The sequence below is a fragment of the Pongo abelii genome, chromosome 4 (assembly GCF_028885655.2).
Source record: "Pongo abelii isolate AG06213 chromosome 4, NHGRI_mPonAbe1-v2.0_pri, whole genome shotgun sequence".
Taxonomy (NCBI): domain Eukaryota; kingdom Metazoa; phylum Chordata; class Mammalia; order Primates; family Hominidae; genus Pongo; species Pongo abelii.
In genome coordinates, this window is record NC_071989.2 from 154,235,511 (window position 1) to 154,249,089 (window position 13,579).

Genomic DNA, 13,579 nt, shown 5'->3' on the forward strand with positions numbered 1-13,579 from the left:
ATTAATGTTGGTTCAAAGCAGAAATACGGTTACCTTCTGGGCTCCCTGTCTTAAGAATGTGCTGGCAAAAGTTTCTAAAATACAGTTGAGAAATCCAACTCCTGTGATTGAAATCCTGCCTCTTTGAATGAACTCTGTCCTGCAAAAAAAAACAAAAGACACATCTTTGATGTCATTCTATGCTTGGATATGTAAACTACAGACATTTCTAGCTGCATAATTACCACTTATAATCAATAAAAAATAATATCCATAATAATTCAATAACTACCTGTTATAAGAAGATTTTGTTAAAAGTAATTTATAGTTTATATAATATTAACAAGTCTTATTCAAATTAAAGAATATTCATTTCATGCTGCAAAATCTCTTTTTAAAATTGAGTCTGAGGTAATTATCAATGATATGACCTTAGGTAAATTATTTAGACTCTCTATAACTCAGTTTCCTCACATGTAAAATGGGAACGACCACAGTATCTTTCTTTTACAACTACTGTGGCAAGTAAATGAGTTATCACACATCACAGGAATATGAAGAGTTCCTGACACATAAGTATTTACTAAATGTTAGCTGCTATTACTAAAGAGAGTCAGATAGAGACAAGATTGGAAAGCCAGACACCTGGAATGACTTTTTCAATCCTCGATTGGAGAAGGGGGTGAGACAGAAGAGATATGTCACCATCTCTACCAATTTTAATTACCAAAATTATATCAATATTAATTATCTTCATGTCATAAAACAGAGATCTAGATTACACTTAAGAGTGATAGAAGTAAGATGGCTGAATAGGAAGTCCCAAGCCCTCATTACCCCCAGAGACAATGACTTAAGAACAATATACAAACCAAATTGCCTTTATGAGAACTCCCTCAAGAATTAGCAGCACCCCAGGTGGGTGCAAAGCCAAGAAGAGCCACATCAAAGCAGATAAGAAACTTTGTTGCTTTTACCTATGATAGCTCCCTCCCACCCAGCATAGTGTAACCCAATCAAGAAAAAACTCCCAGCTTCTGGCTTCTCCCTCAGGAGGGATAGAAAAGTGCTAACTGTGCATCCAACATTGTCTTTAAGAGGGGCATGACAGAGGCTAAAGGAAATGGCAATATACTTTCAAAAGCAAGCATGGTGGCTTGTTACACTAGAGAGCCTGTAGTACCTCAGACAGACACCAAAGGTAACAAAAGATCATGGGCTCTTGAGAACAGGGGCAGTCCTCTGTGACTGGGAAATTATACACAAGCCCAGAGAAGATGCATCCCCCAAAAAGGTTTGAGAGGCCCCCAGAATCCAGAATCTCAAGCTAGGCTGACCAGTGAAGGTCTTCCCTGTATGAAGCCAGTCCATAAGACTGGGAGAAGTGGCTGTTTTTTTATACACCCAAACCTCAACAAAAGATCACAATGCATGCAAAGAAACAAGGAAACATGGCCCAATCAAAGAAACAAAATACATCTCTAGAAACCAACCCTAAAGAAACAGAGATCTATGAATTACCTCACAAAGAACTTGAAATAACCATCTTAAAATGCTCCATGAACTAAAATAGACAACTAAAGGAATCAGGAAAAATAAAGTGCAAGAACAAAATGAGACTATCAACAAAGAGAAACTATGAGAAAAATGAGAACCAAGCAGAAATTCCAGAGTGAACAATACAACAGTGGAACTAAAAAACAATTCACTAGAGTGGCTCATTCAATAGCAAACTTGATCAAGCAGAAGAAAGAATCAGCAAACTTAAAGACAGGTTATTTGAAATTATTGAGTCAGGGACCAACAAATAAATAAAAAGAATAAAGAAAAGTCAAGAGAGCCTAAGGGACTTACAAGAGATCATCAAACAGATCATTATCCACATTACAGGAATCTCGTAATGAGAAGAGAGTGAGAAAGAAGCAGAGTGAGTGCCTATTTCAAGAAATAATGGCTGAAAATTCCCCAAATTTGAGGGAGGAAATTGGCATACAAATTGAGAAAACTCAATGAACTTCAACTAGGATAAATTCAAAAAGACTCACATCTGTGCAAATTAGTTCAACCATTGTGGAAGACAGTGTGGTGATTCCTGAAGGACCTAGAACTAGAATTACCATTTGACCCAGCCATCCCATTACTGGGTATATACCCAAAGGATTATAAATCATGCTACTATAAAGACATGTGCACACGTATGCTTATTGCAGCACTATTCACAATAGCAAAGACCTGGAACCAACCCAAATGTCCATCAATGATAGACTGGATTCAGAAAATGTGGCATATATACACCATGGAATAGTATGCAGCCATAAAAAAGGATGAGTTCATGTCCTTTGCAGGGACATGGATGAAGATGGAAACCATCATTCTCAGGAAACTATCACAAGGACAGAAAACCAAACACCACAGGTTCTCACTCATAGATGGGAATTGAACAATGAGATCACTTGGTCACAGAGTGGGGAACATCACACACCAGGGCCTGTCAGTGAGTGGGGGCCTGGGGGAGGGATAGCATTAGGAGAAATACCTAATGTAAATGATGAGTTGATGGGTGCAGCAAACCAACATAGCACATGTATACCTATGCATCAAACCTGCACGTTGTGCACATGTACCCTAGAACTTAAAGTATAATAAAATATATATATATATATATAAAAGACTCACACCAAGACACATTATAATCAAACTGTCAAAAGTCACAGAAAAAGGGAGAATCTTGAAAGCAGTAAGAGAAAAGCAACTCATCACATTAAGCTCCTATAAGATTTTCAGTAGATTACTTGGCAGAAACTTTGCAGGCCAGAAGTGAATGGAATGACATGTTCAAAATACTGAAATTAAAAAAAAAAAAAAAAACCTACAAAACAAAAATACTACATCCAGCAAAACTATCCTTCAAAAATGAAAGAGAAATTCAGATCTTCCTAAATAAACAAAAGCTAAGGCAGCTCATCACCACTACAGATTTGGATTACACTTAACTTTGCCTCATTCATTCATTTGTTCAACACACTGACTGCATGGCTACTATATGCTAAGTGCCATACTGACTGCTAGAGGCCCACAGAGAAGGAGATGGTCTCTCTCCTCCAGGTTCTCACTGGCTAGTGGAAAAGACACATAGACAAGTGGGAGAGTGTCAGCAATTGGAGGTGAAGCATTCCATCAGAGGAAAACCACAAGGACCCAGGTAAGGAGGTGTGAAGGAAGAGAGATGTCTGAGGAGCCACAGGTTATCTAAAAATGCCCAGTACATGGTATGGGGCTTGATAAATTCTTCCCACAGGAATGACTGGAGCATAAGGTGTGGGAGATGTTAGGGTATGAGGCAGAAAGGATAACTGAAGACAAGATTGCAAATGGCCTCAGGCTGAGAAGTTTAGGCTTTACCCTGAAGGTAATGGTGGCTTGTCTTCTGAGGATACCAAGTACCAGGTATAGATTAAGTCACATCTGCACCACTGACTAAAACGTTCATTGCCATTCCTTAATGCTTTTAGACAATCTCCTATCCCCCATTTTCACCATAGTGCTTACACTGAATGAGTTCAATGAGCATTTGTTAAATGAATTAATTCAATTCCTTTGTAATAAAAAACATTCAAAACAGAAAACATTTTCCCAACCTTACATCTCTGTGGAAAGGAAATGAGAGCCACGTCTCCTGTATGTAGAGTTGGCATGTGTTTATATGCATGCATACGTGAGCACATGCACTGAAACAATCAAAAAAAAATCTGAGAAAATACTGGATCCAACAAACTGTCATTTTGGTCAAAATGGTTATTAAAACCTCTTAATTAGACCTCGCTAATAGCAGTAGCCTCTACATTTAGATCATGCATACAATAAAAGGAAGCCTTCAGAATTCCTCTCCCCCTCTCCCCCTCTCCCCCTTCCCTTACACACACACACACACACAAATGAGTTATCCCACCCAATCTGACATAAATACCTTCCGTCTAAGCAGTTTTCACTCCTTAGATTTAAGCCTGTTTAAAATGATTTGCTCATGTAAAACTATATCCTGGTGACACTAATCTTTCCTGTCTTTATTCTGGATTAGTCAGAATAGAATTTTACAGTGATTTTAATATTGAGAAATGAAAAGTTGAGCAGTCTCACACTCTTGGGAGAGATGAACTCTTCAGTCCTCAGTCCTGAAGGCAAATGTAGGTGATGGATTAATAAGAGTCTCTTACATCATATTCTAACCAATATTTCTTTCTGCCACTTTTGGGAGAGGTAAGTCCTCAGAAAAGCACTCTTGGGTTTTGTCCACATATCAAAGAATAACAGAGCAGTAAAGCAGGGTCATGTCCTTGCCATCAACGAGATGAGAGTTTATCCTATATTTTAAGACTGCCAGAGAAGAAAATATTGCACTTTCCCTCAATAACTCATTGATAAAGCACATCAGACACTCTTCTTACTACAAATAGCTAACCTAAATCCCTCACACTAGAATTCATCTCCGTTTACGTTGTGTGCAAAACACAGCAGTTTACACAACACATGGTTTAATTTCAGCTTCATCTAAAAAAAAAAAAAGACAAGATGGATGGATGGACAGACAGATGGACGGATGGACAGATGAGTAAGTGAACAGAGCTAAAATGTTAACAACATTAGGACATTGGAATTATATATGTTATTTACTTGCTTTGTTCTTCTTTTTAGTGGCTTATAAATTTTCTATTTAAAAAATATGTATACCTTTGGCCATCACCAAAAAGTCTATTGAGTAATAAGACCCTGAGTATCACTTTTATATAAATAAATAAAGCATTTTATAAATGGCTCTGTGCCTTTTAAACCATTTTCAGCAACAGTACCTGCTAACTTCTGGCTTGCTCTTCATTTAAAGTCTTGTTAAATCACCTCTTGGCTTTCCTTTTCCCACGTTATGTAATCTCGTTTCTTTGCAGCTTGTGTCTTAAGACTTTCTCCCCACCCTGTACTTGAAGTACATAGTGTTTCATCATCCTCAAGACATATAAGGATGACTCAAGTTTTCCTTCACCTGTCTTTCTTCTCTGAGAAGCCTGCAGGGAGGACTCTCCATCACATTTATGATATTACAAATTCAGGGTCATACTTACTCCTCAAAACCCAGTATCGTAACAGTGTACATTCTATATCAGACATTGTATTATCTTCTGAGGTTGCTATGCTTTGAAAATTATTTTCTCTCTTTTATACATGAAGAAACTATGGCAAAGAGATGTTAAATAACTTGCCCAAGGTCACATAGCTTAATGTCATGAGGATTCATCAGCTATCACCTCAAAATCCTAGTCTTCCTCTGTTCTTAGTGAACGACACAACTGTTCTTCTAGTCCACGAGATTAGAAATCTTAGCAACATGTTAGATGGTCCCCTCTCTAGAATCAATCTAAACATCCAGTAAGTTACCTGATTGTGCTTATTTCACTTGTAATGTCCCTCAACAATCCATGTTACTCTCTTCCTTGCTACTGCTACTGCCTGGGCTTGGCATAGAATTTTCTCTCTCCAGAACCATTGCAAAGTGCCTCCCAATGGGGTCCCTGTCTCCAGCATGAATTCCCTAAACTCCATACTGACAAAAGTCAACTTCCTAAGCACACACTGATCATGTCACTGCCTATTAAGGCAGGGTGAATAATGCCCATGTGCTCAGTCTTATGTGTATAAGACTCATCCACAATGTTGCATGTAGTTGTTGTTTGTTCATTTTCATTGCTACATAGTGTTCTACTGATTGAAAACACTCCAAATTATCCCCTCTACAGAAGATATTTAGAATGGACTCAGTTTATGGCTATTATCAACAGTATGTTATGAAAATGCTTATAATGTAACCAGATATATATGTGCACAAGTATCTCTGGAGTATCCAGCAGTCAATTACCTGGGCCATAGCACATGCACAGTTTCAACTTTAATAGATCAGGCCAAATGTTTTTCTAAATGGTTGTATCTATTTTTTCTTCATTGAATCCTCAATTTAAATTGCAAAGACTAGCACATGGTAGGAAATCAATAATGCATTTAGGAAGGGAAGAATGAAGAGATGGAGGGAGTGTAGGGAAGAGAAAGTGAAGAAGCAAAAGAAGGCAAGAAATGTATAATACATCTCAATACTTGTGTCATGGAAAATGAACCAGATATCACAGGAGTTCCACCCGCTCAGGTCAACAGAAGACAACCTTCACCTGACTGTGGGATAAGCCACCTGCAAAATCTGAGAGTGAGGCTCACCCACTCAAGCAGCGCCTGTATCTGAGTCCCATCTCTTGCTTTGTCCACTTAGTGGGTGTAATTCAAAACAAAACCCAATGGAACTGTGACAGAGAAAGCACAACTCAAATCCCAGAACACCTTTGTGAAAATGAAGGGCAGCTTACACAGTCATTTAAAAATTTGTTTTCTTCTGCATTTGAGAAAATAAAAAAGTTCAGGGGAAATATGGATCAGGAATTAATCCCCAGAGCATGCAGTCACCAGTGCTGAATCCTCAAAACGGCAGTTTCCGGGAAAGCAAAAGCTCTTAATGAGATCCTGTCCTTGAATTATTGACTGGTTAGGTATGGCAAATCTTGCCTAATTGTTTTCATGATGGGAATCTAATTAAAGTGTCTTTGAGGGGGAAAAAAAAGTTCCACAGATACTCTTGTTGTGATGACCTCAGTTCTAACCACGTTTTTAGCATTATCCTGTAAGCACACAGACATAGGGGTCCCAAAGGAAACATGGGGTCTTCAAGTCAGACTGCCCACTCACTCCTGACCAACTCCCTGGCTCTGCTGCTGCTGCAGAGACTTCCTGACTCACTGCTGCTCCAAGATGGCAGACTATGTAGTCTCTCCCATGCTCTCTGTCTGAACTCATTTACATAACTGCCTCCACAGAAAACCAGTGCAATTTGCAGAGCTCTCAATACATGCTATGCAGTTTCAGCCTTAACATGAACACGTGTATTCATACGTGTAAAATCACACACACACACTGTATATATATATATATATGTGTGTGCCTTTAAGACAGGGAACGTGGCTCCCGGAATTAGACCATTTACATCCACATCTTGTTTTAGCTTGCCTACCCACCCACATAGTAAGTTCCTGAAGCTCTGTGAAGTTTGCTCTTCTCTGTAAAATGGGGTTAATAATACGTATTTCATGAGTTCTCTCAAGGTTGAATAAGGCAATATGTGGAAAGCACTCAAAGTACTATGTGTAAGCACTCAACAAATGTGAGTAAACAGTACTAACATTAGTAATAATTATGCTGTTCTACTACAACCACCATTATTATTCCAATTTAAAGTAAAAAAAAAAAAAAAAAAAAAAAAAAAAGCACAGTGGCTGAGAAGTCAAACAACCACTGTGAAAATCCAGCCCAACCCAACTCCAAGACTCTGTAACTCATTAACTTCTAGGTGGAACTCAATCACCATAAACCACTTGGCAATGAAGGGAATGAACCCCTTCCCCACCCCAGTTCTGACATTCAAAGCTCTTGGAACAGAAGCCTCCCAACTTCCCAGACTCCTGTCCCACCCTGCTACCCCACACTCTGCACTGTGAAACCAAACATTCTGCCATCCTCTGACCTCCTCTCCTAAGCGCTTTCCCTCTGAGCTGTTCTTCTAACCCATCTCAGAAACCAACAGGTTTTTACCTAAATTATTAACAATGAGTATCAACAGGGTATGCCATAACACTAAGAAATAAATTAAATGATAGAATCTCAGAGGCTCAGCAGGTTAGTACAAGTATACATTTCAGGACAGTCTGGCTCTGTCTCTTAAAACATGGTATTTAAGAATTGATTATTAATATGTCTCACACCTGAAATCCCAGCACTTTGGGAGGCTGAGGCAGGCAGATCATGAGGTCAGAAGTTTGAGACCAGCCTGGCCAACATGATGAAACCTCATCTCTACCAAAATTATAGAAAATTAGCTGGGTGTGGTGGCACACACCTGTATACCCAGCTACTCGGGAGGCTGAGGCAGGATAATTGCTTGAACCCAGGAGGCGGAGGTTGTGGTGAGCTGAGATCACGCCATTGCACTCCAGTCTGGGCAGCAGAGCTAGACTCTGTCTCAAAAAAGAAAAGAACTGATTATTGACAATAACAGTTAACATATTTTCATAGCCTATTGTGGTAAAGCATTGTATTAAGTTTTTTATATACATGCCTTTCAGTTAATTCTCACAACAGTCTTATAAGGTATATAATATTAACCCGAGCTTACAGATTTAAAAAAACTGAGGTTCCAAGAGGCAAACTTACTTATGGTCATACAAAAATAAGTGACAGGGCCACTATTAACACAATTAACTTCAGATCCCATGTCCCTTCCCACAACCCCTATTACCTAGAAAAGTGTCTATTTAGTGAAAGCTTACAGGCATCCTGAGTTGATGGCGAAGCTTCAAATTACACAATGGTTTGTAAACTAGCTTAGGTGGAGGCTCGTCTTGGGATATCAGGCCCAACAGTGCATGCATCCCACTCACAGCTAGTGCTGATTGTCTGCCCAATGGAGGAGGTAGACCCTGAGTCTAGATTGTCACCAGGTTCCTCTCTATTGTCTCAAGATCTTTAGGTTATTCTGCATTATCTCAATGCCTGGTTAATAAAGTATCATAATTTTTAATACCAAAATTCTTTATTTCCTATAGCTACAAAAGCTAACCAAACAAAAGAAAAATATTTAACTGGCATCTGTGTTTCCTAAGAGCAGAAAATGCAACATAGTTTTGACACTAATCATACTTACTGAAGTCTCCCCTCCTCATCCTTTATTTCCATTGATCATTCTTCTTGCATAAATTCAGTAGAGCCCTCATCTGAATTTTGACTTTTCAGCAGGTGTTTCCACTGAAAAGTGTTTAGTGTTTGCTAGATAGCCAGAATATTAACTGATCATGCTTTATAAGATTAACAAGAATTTTGCAAAAAATGAAGTTCCAAAAGGGCTGCCAGCTGTATGTTTGCTTACCACTGGGACCATGGGATACTTACTATTTATCAGGGATTCCAAATCTAGCTACTCAACAGATTCATCAGGAGAACTTTAAAAATGTCGATTTTCATGAGCCAGCCCAGGGATACAAAACTAGAATTACCAAGGTGAATTTACATTTTTAACTCCGCCCCTGAATCTTGGGCCAATATACAACTCAAAACAACTCAAAGGAAAAGGAGGATGAAAAACAGTGTCAACAGGCGTCCACTAAGATACAATTGTGTATCACCTAACAATGAAGATATGTTCTGAGAAATGCATTATTAGGCAACTTCATCGTTGTGCAGACATCATAGAGTGTACCTGCATAAACCTAGATGGTATAGCTTACCACACACGTAAGCTAGATGGTATAGCCTATTGCTTCTAGGCTACAAACCTGCATAGCATGTTACTATACCGCATACTGTATGCAACTGCAACACAGTGGTATTTGTGTATCTAAACATATCTAGACATAGAAAAGGAACAGTAAAAGTACAGTATAAAAGATACATACCATGTATATACTGTTTATACAAAATGATACACACTTACCATGAATGATGGAGCCTGCAGTACTGAGGTCACTCTGCATAAGTCAGTGAGTGAGTGGTGAGTAAATGCAAAGGTCTAGGATATTACCGTATGCTGCTGTAGACTTTATAAATACTGTACACCTAGGCTACACTAAATTTATTTTAAAAATTTCTGTTTTTCTCAATAATAAATTAACCTTAACTTACTATAACTTTTTTACTTTATAAACGTTGTCATTTTTAACTTTTTCACTCTTTTGCAATCACACTTAGCTTAAAACACAAACACATTGCATAACTGTACAAAAATATTTTCTTTTATATTCTTATTCTATTAACTTTTTTCAATTTTTAATTTTTTACTTTTTAAATATTTTTGTTAAAAACTAACACAAAAACACACACATTAGCCTAGGACTACACGGGGTCATGATCATCAATATCACTGTCTTCCACCTCCACATCTTATCCCACTGGAAAGTCTTCAGGGGCAATAACACACATGAAGCTGTCATCTCCTATGATAACAATGCTTTCCAGAATACCACTTGAAGCACCTGCCTAAGGCTGTTTTACAGTTAACTTTTTAAAATATTTTATAAGTTAGGAGTACACTTTAAAACAACAATAAATGGTATTGTAATAACATAAACCAGTAGCAGTCATTTATTACCATTTATATGGTTTGGCTCTGTGTCCCTACCAAATCTCATCTCAAATTGTAATTCCCATGTGTCAAGGGAGGGACCTGGTGGGAGGTGATTGGATCATGGGGGGCGGTTTCCCCCATGCTGTTCTCCTGACAGTGAGAGAGTTCTCACGAGATCTGATGGTTTTAACAGTGGCAGTTTCCCCTGCACTCTATCTCTCTCCTGCCACCTTGTGAAGAAGGTGCTTGCTTCTTCTTCACCTTCCACCATAATTGTAAGTTTCCTGAGACCTCCCCAGCCATGTGGAACTGTGAGTCAACTAAACCTCTTTCCTTTATAAATTACCATCTCAGTTATTTCTTTATAACAGTATGAAAATGGACTAACACACCATTATCAAGTATTATGTACTAATACACTATTATCAAGTATTACATATTGTATACACTACACATTTTCACAACCGGCAGCACAGTAGGTTTGTTTATACTGCCATCACCACAAACACATGAGTAATGCATCACGCTATGATATTAAGATGACTATGATGTTACTAGCCAACAGGACTTTTTCAGCTCCCATATAATCTTATGGTACCACCTTAATATATGCAGTCTGCCATAGACTGAAATGTTGTAGGCAGTGTCGGACTGTATCTCGAAAGCTCCTACTTATGTCATCAAATGCTCTCTTGGCTAAACATGATTGTTTCTAGCTCAATTATCATTTTCCTTTTCAATAAAACAGTTTACTCTATTTTTCAAAATTAGTAACTTTAAACAGTCACCACACTTTGAAAACAACATTTAATCCCATTAGTTCTAACAACTTACATTTATTTGGTGCTTTATAAAGGTGCAGAGCATGTCTATTTTTTTATCTTACTAAGTCTTCACATCACTCTGTGAGGGAGCTCAGGCCACCTTTATCCCTTTTCCCAGAGTCAAAGAGCACATAAAATGACCAAGCAGAAACAAGAAGAGAAGCTCCCATATTACTGGTTCAATGTAGAGATTCTCTCTACATGGCATTTCCTACCAAATCCTACTGGGCTTCCCCAGTTTGCACTTACCCTGCAGCAAATTCCTTCTCTTTTCCTTTCCCACCCACAACCCCCTGACCCTGCCATTCCCATTTCACCCCACAAGTACTGTCTGCATCCCCTTTAGCAGGTTTTCATTCATCATTCATTAGACAGACGGTGATGAAGCATCTTCTGGGAGCCAAGCACTGTGCTAAATACAGGGGATACAGTGGTAAACTGTGACCTCAGTGCACAGCCACCACAAAACAATTAGTACAGGATACAAAAACAGAGGAGACTCTGATTATATGAACACAAACATCAAATGGCAAATAAGTATCTTTTGGAGAGCAATCTTATTAAGCCAAAAATAAAGCTCCAGCCCAGATGATTATATTTGTATAGAAAAGGCCTCACTGCTTGGCTCTTCACAATTGGTGGTGCTTTCTGCTAATTGTTTGATTATCCACTGGTGCACTGGAAATCAAGGTCAATATGAGCAGAGGGAGTCATGTTTTGGGACGAATACAGTAGTATTTATTTAGGCTATTAGTTAACTACACCCTCATGCCCTTTAGCTCCAGGACTGGGCTTAGAAATAATTCCTAAGTCAGCAGAGCCAGAGTGTTTTAATACTTCAGTAAAAGCAGGTCTGAAGGTCGATCAAAAATGCCATTGCCAATCATAAAAACACACAGAAGTCACCAGACTACCGAATTCACTCATGGAAAAAAAACCAAAAAGACTCTAGAGCAGGGTGAAAAAATGGACACACCAAAAAATATGCCCAATTAGCCCTCAGCACATGCAAATTATAGTATTTGTGATTTTTCAGATGAACACTTGAGACTTAGGATGTTTTAATCCAGAAATTCAAAAATAAAACATTTAAAAAGTTATATGCATATCTGTTAGAGAGTGAAGAATATTCATGAGTAATTTCAGTAGTAATGAAAATGTATTGACCCAACAATAGCGGCAGTCAGGCGCAGATACTCACGCCGGGAATCCCAGCACTTTGGGAGGTCAAGGCGACAGGGTCACTTGAGGCCAGGAGTTCAAGACCAGCTGGACAACACAGTGACACCTTGTCTCTACAAAAAAGAAAAAAAAATTAGCCAGGCATGATAGCACACACCTATATCTCAGCTAGTCAGAGGTTGATGTGGCAGAATTGCTTGAGCCCCGAAGTTCAAGGCTGCAGTGAGCTGTGATTGTGTTACTGCACTCTAGCCTGGGCAACAGAGGGAGACCCTGTCTAAAAAAAAAAAAGAAAAGAAAAAAAAAAAAAGAACAGTTTCTCATCTCATTAATGTAATCTGTGTTTAAGTTTGATTTTGACTTGTTTTTCACTATATTCCACGAGGGATATATTCAAATTATTAACACACATTTCGCTAGGCTGAGCTTTTTTTTTTCCTTTTTCTTTTTTTTTTTTTTTTTGAGACATGGTCTTACTCTGTCACCCAGGCTGGAGTATGCAGTGGCACGATCTGGGTTCACTGCAATCTCCGCCTCCCAGGCTCAAGCAATTCTTCCACCTCAGTCAGCCCCAACAATTAGTTAGGATCACAGGCACACGCCACCAAACCCAGCTAATTTTTGTATTTTTAGTAGAGACAGGGTTTCTCCATGTTGCCCAGGCTCGTCTGGAACTCCTAGGCTCAAGCAATCCGCCTGCCTTAGCCTCCCAAAGTGCTGGGATTACAGGCATGAGCCACCGTGCCCGGCCCCTTCATCAAGTCTTGACACACTGCCATGGCCCAGCTATGCCCAACCACTCTGCCCAGGAGAGGGTGGGCCAAATGGGGCCCTAAAATGGGTTTCATGCAATGAGGCTATAAGCACCTGGAGACAGCCAGCCTCCAACCTGGCCATGGGCCTATGCAGGGCCCTGGGAGAGCTTTTGCTTTTCCACCTCTCCCGGCTTCCCAAAGTGCTGGGATTACAGCCATGAGCCACCGTGCCCAGCCTGGCTGAGCGTTTTTAATGTCAAAAATAAGCATCAGAGGATAAGCAGAAGCTTTTAGATGTAGAAAGCTGAAGACATGGCCACTGAGATGCCGTGCTGAGTGTAGAAGAATAATCTTGTTACTCAAATGCAGGAAAAACCCAGTTCGACAACATCACGAATAGAACAGGTCTCCATTGATGGTAGTAACTTGAAGATACCAGAAAGTTTTTACTTAGCATAAAAACACATATGCTGAAGGAGTAAAGCTGAAGAAAACACTTTTACTAGATGATTATCTTCCAGAATTACATTGCAGTACTCAGATAAAGCAAATGTCAATTACTAAAACCAAATCAAATGCATGTCAATTATATTCCCACATGGTATAACAAATACCTATTAAGAGGAAAAGGGTAATAA

General features: G+C 39.0%; 1 protein-coding gene across 7 annotated transcripts in view; it reads right to left on the reverse strand.

The window, feature by feature from the left end:
- The window catches only part of PRELID2 (PRELI domain containing 2), a 93,852-nt gene that overhangs the window by 41,786 nt on the left and 38,487 nt on the right, over nt 1–13,579 (reverse strand). For all 7 annotated transcript variants that reach the window (XM_054556025.2, XM_054556027.1, XM_054556024.2 and 4 more), the window contains one exon: nt 34–139. In XM_054556025.2, the coding sequence (XP_054412000.1) occupies nt 34–139 (106 nt within the window). The remainder of the gene's footprint in view (nt 1–33; nt 140–13,579) is intronic.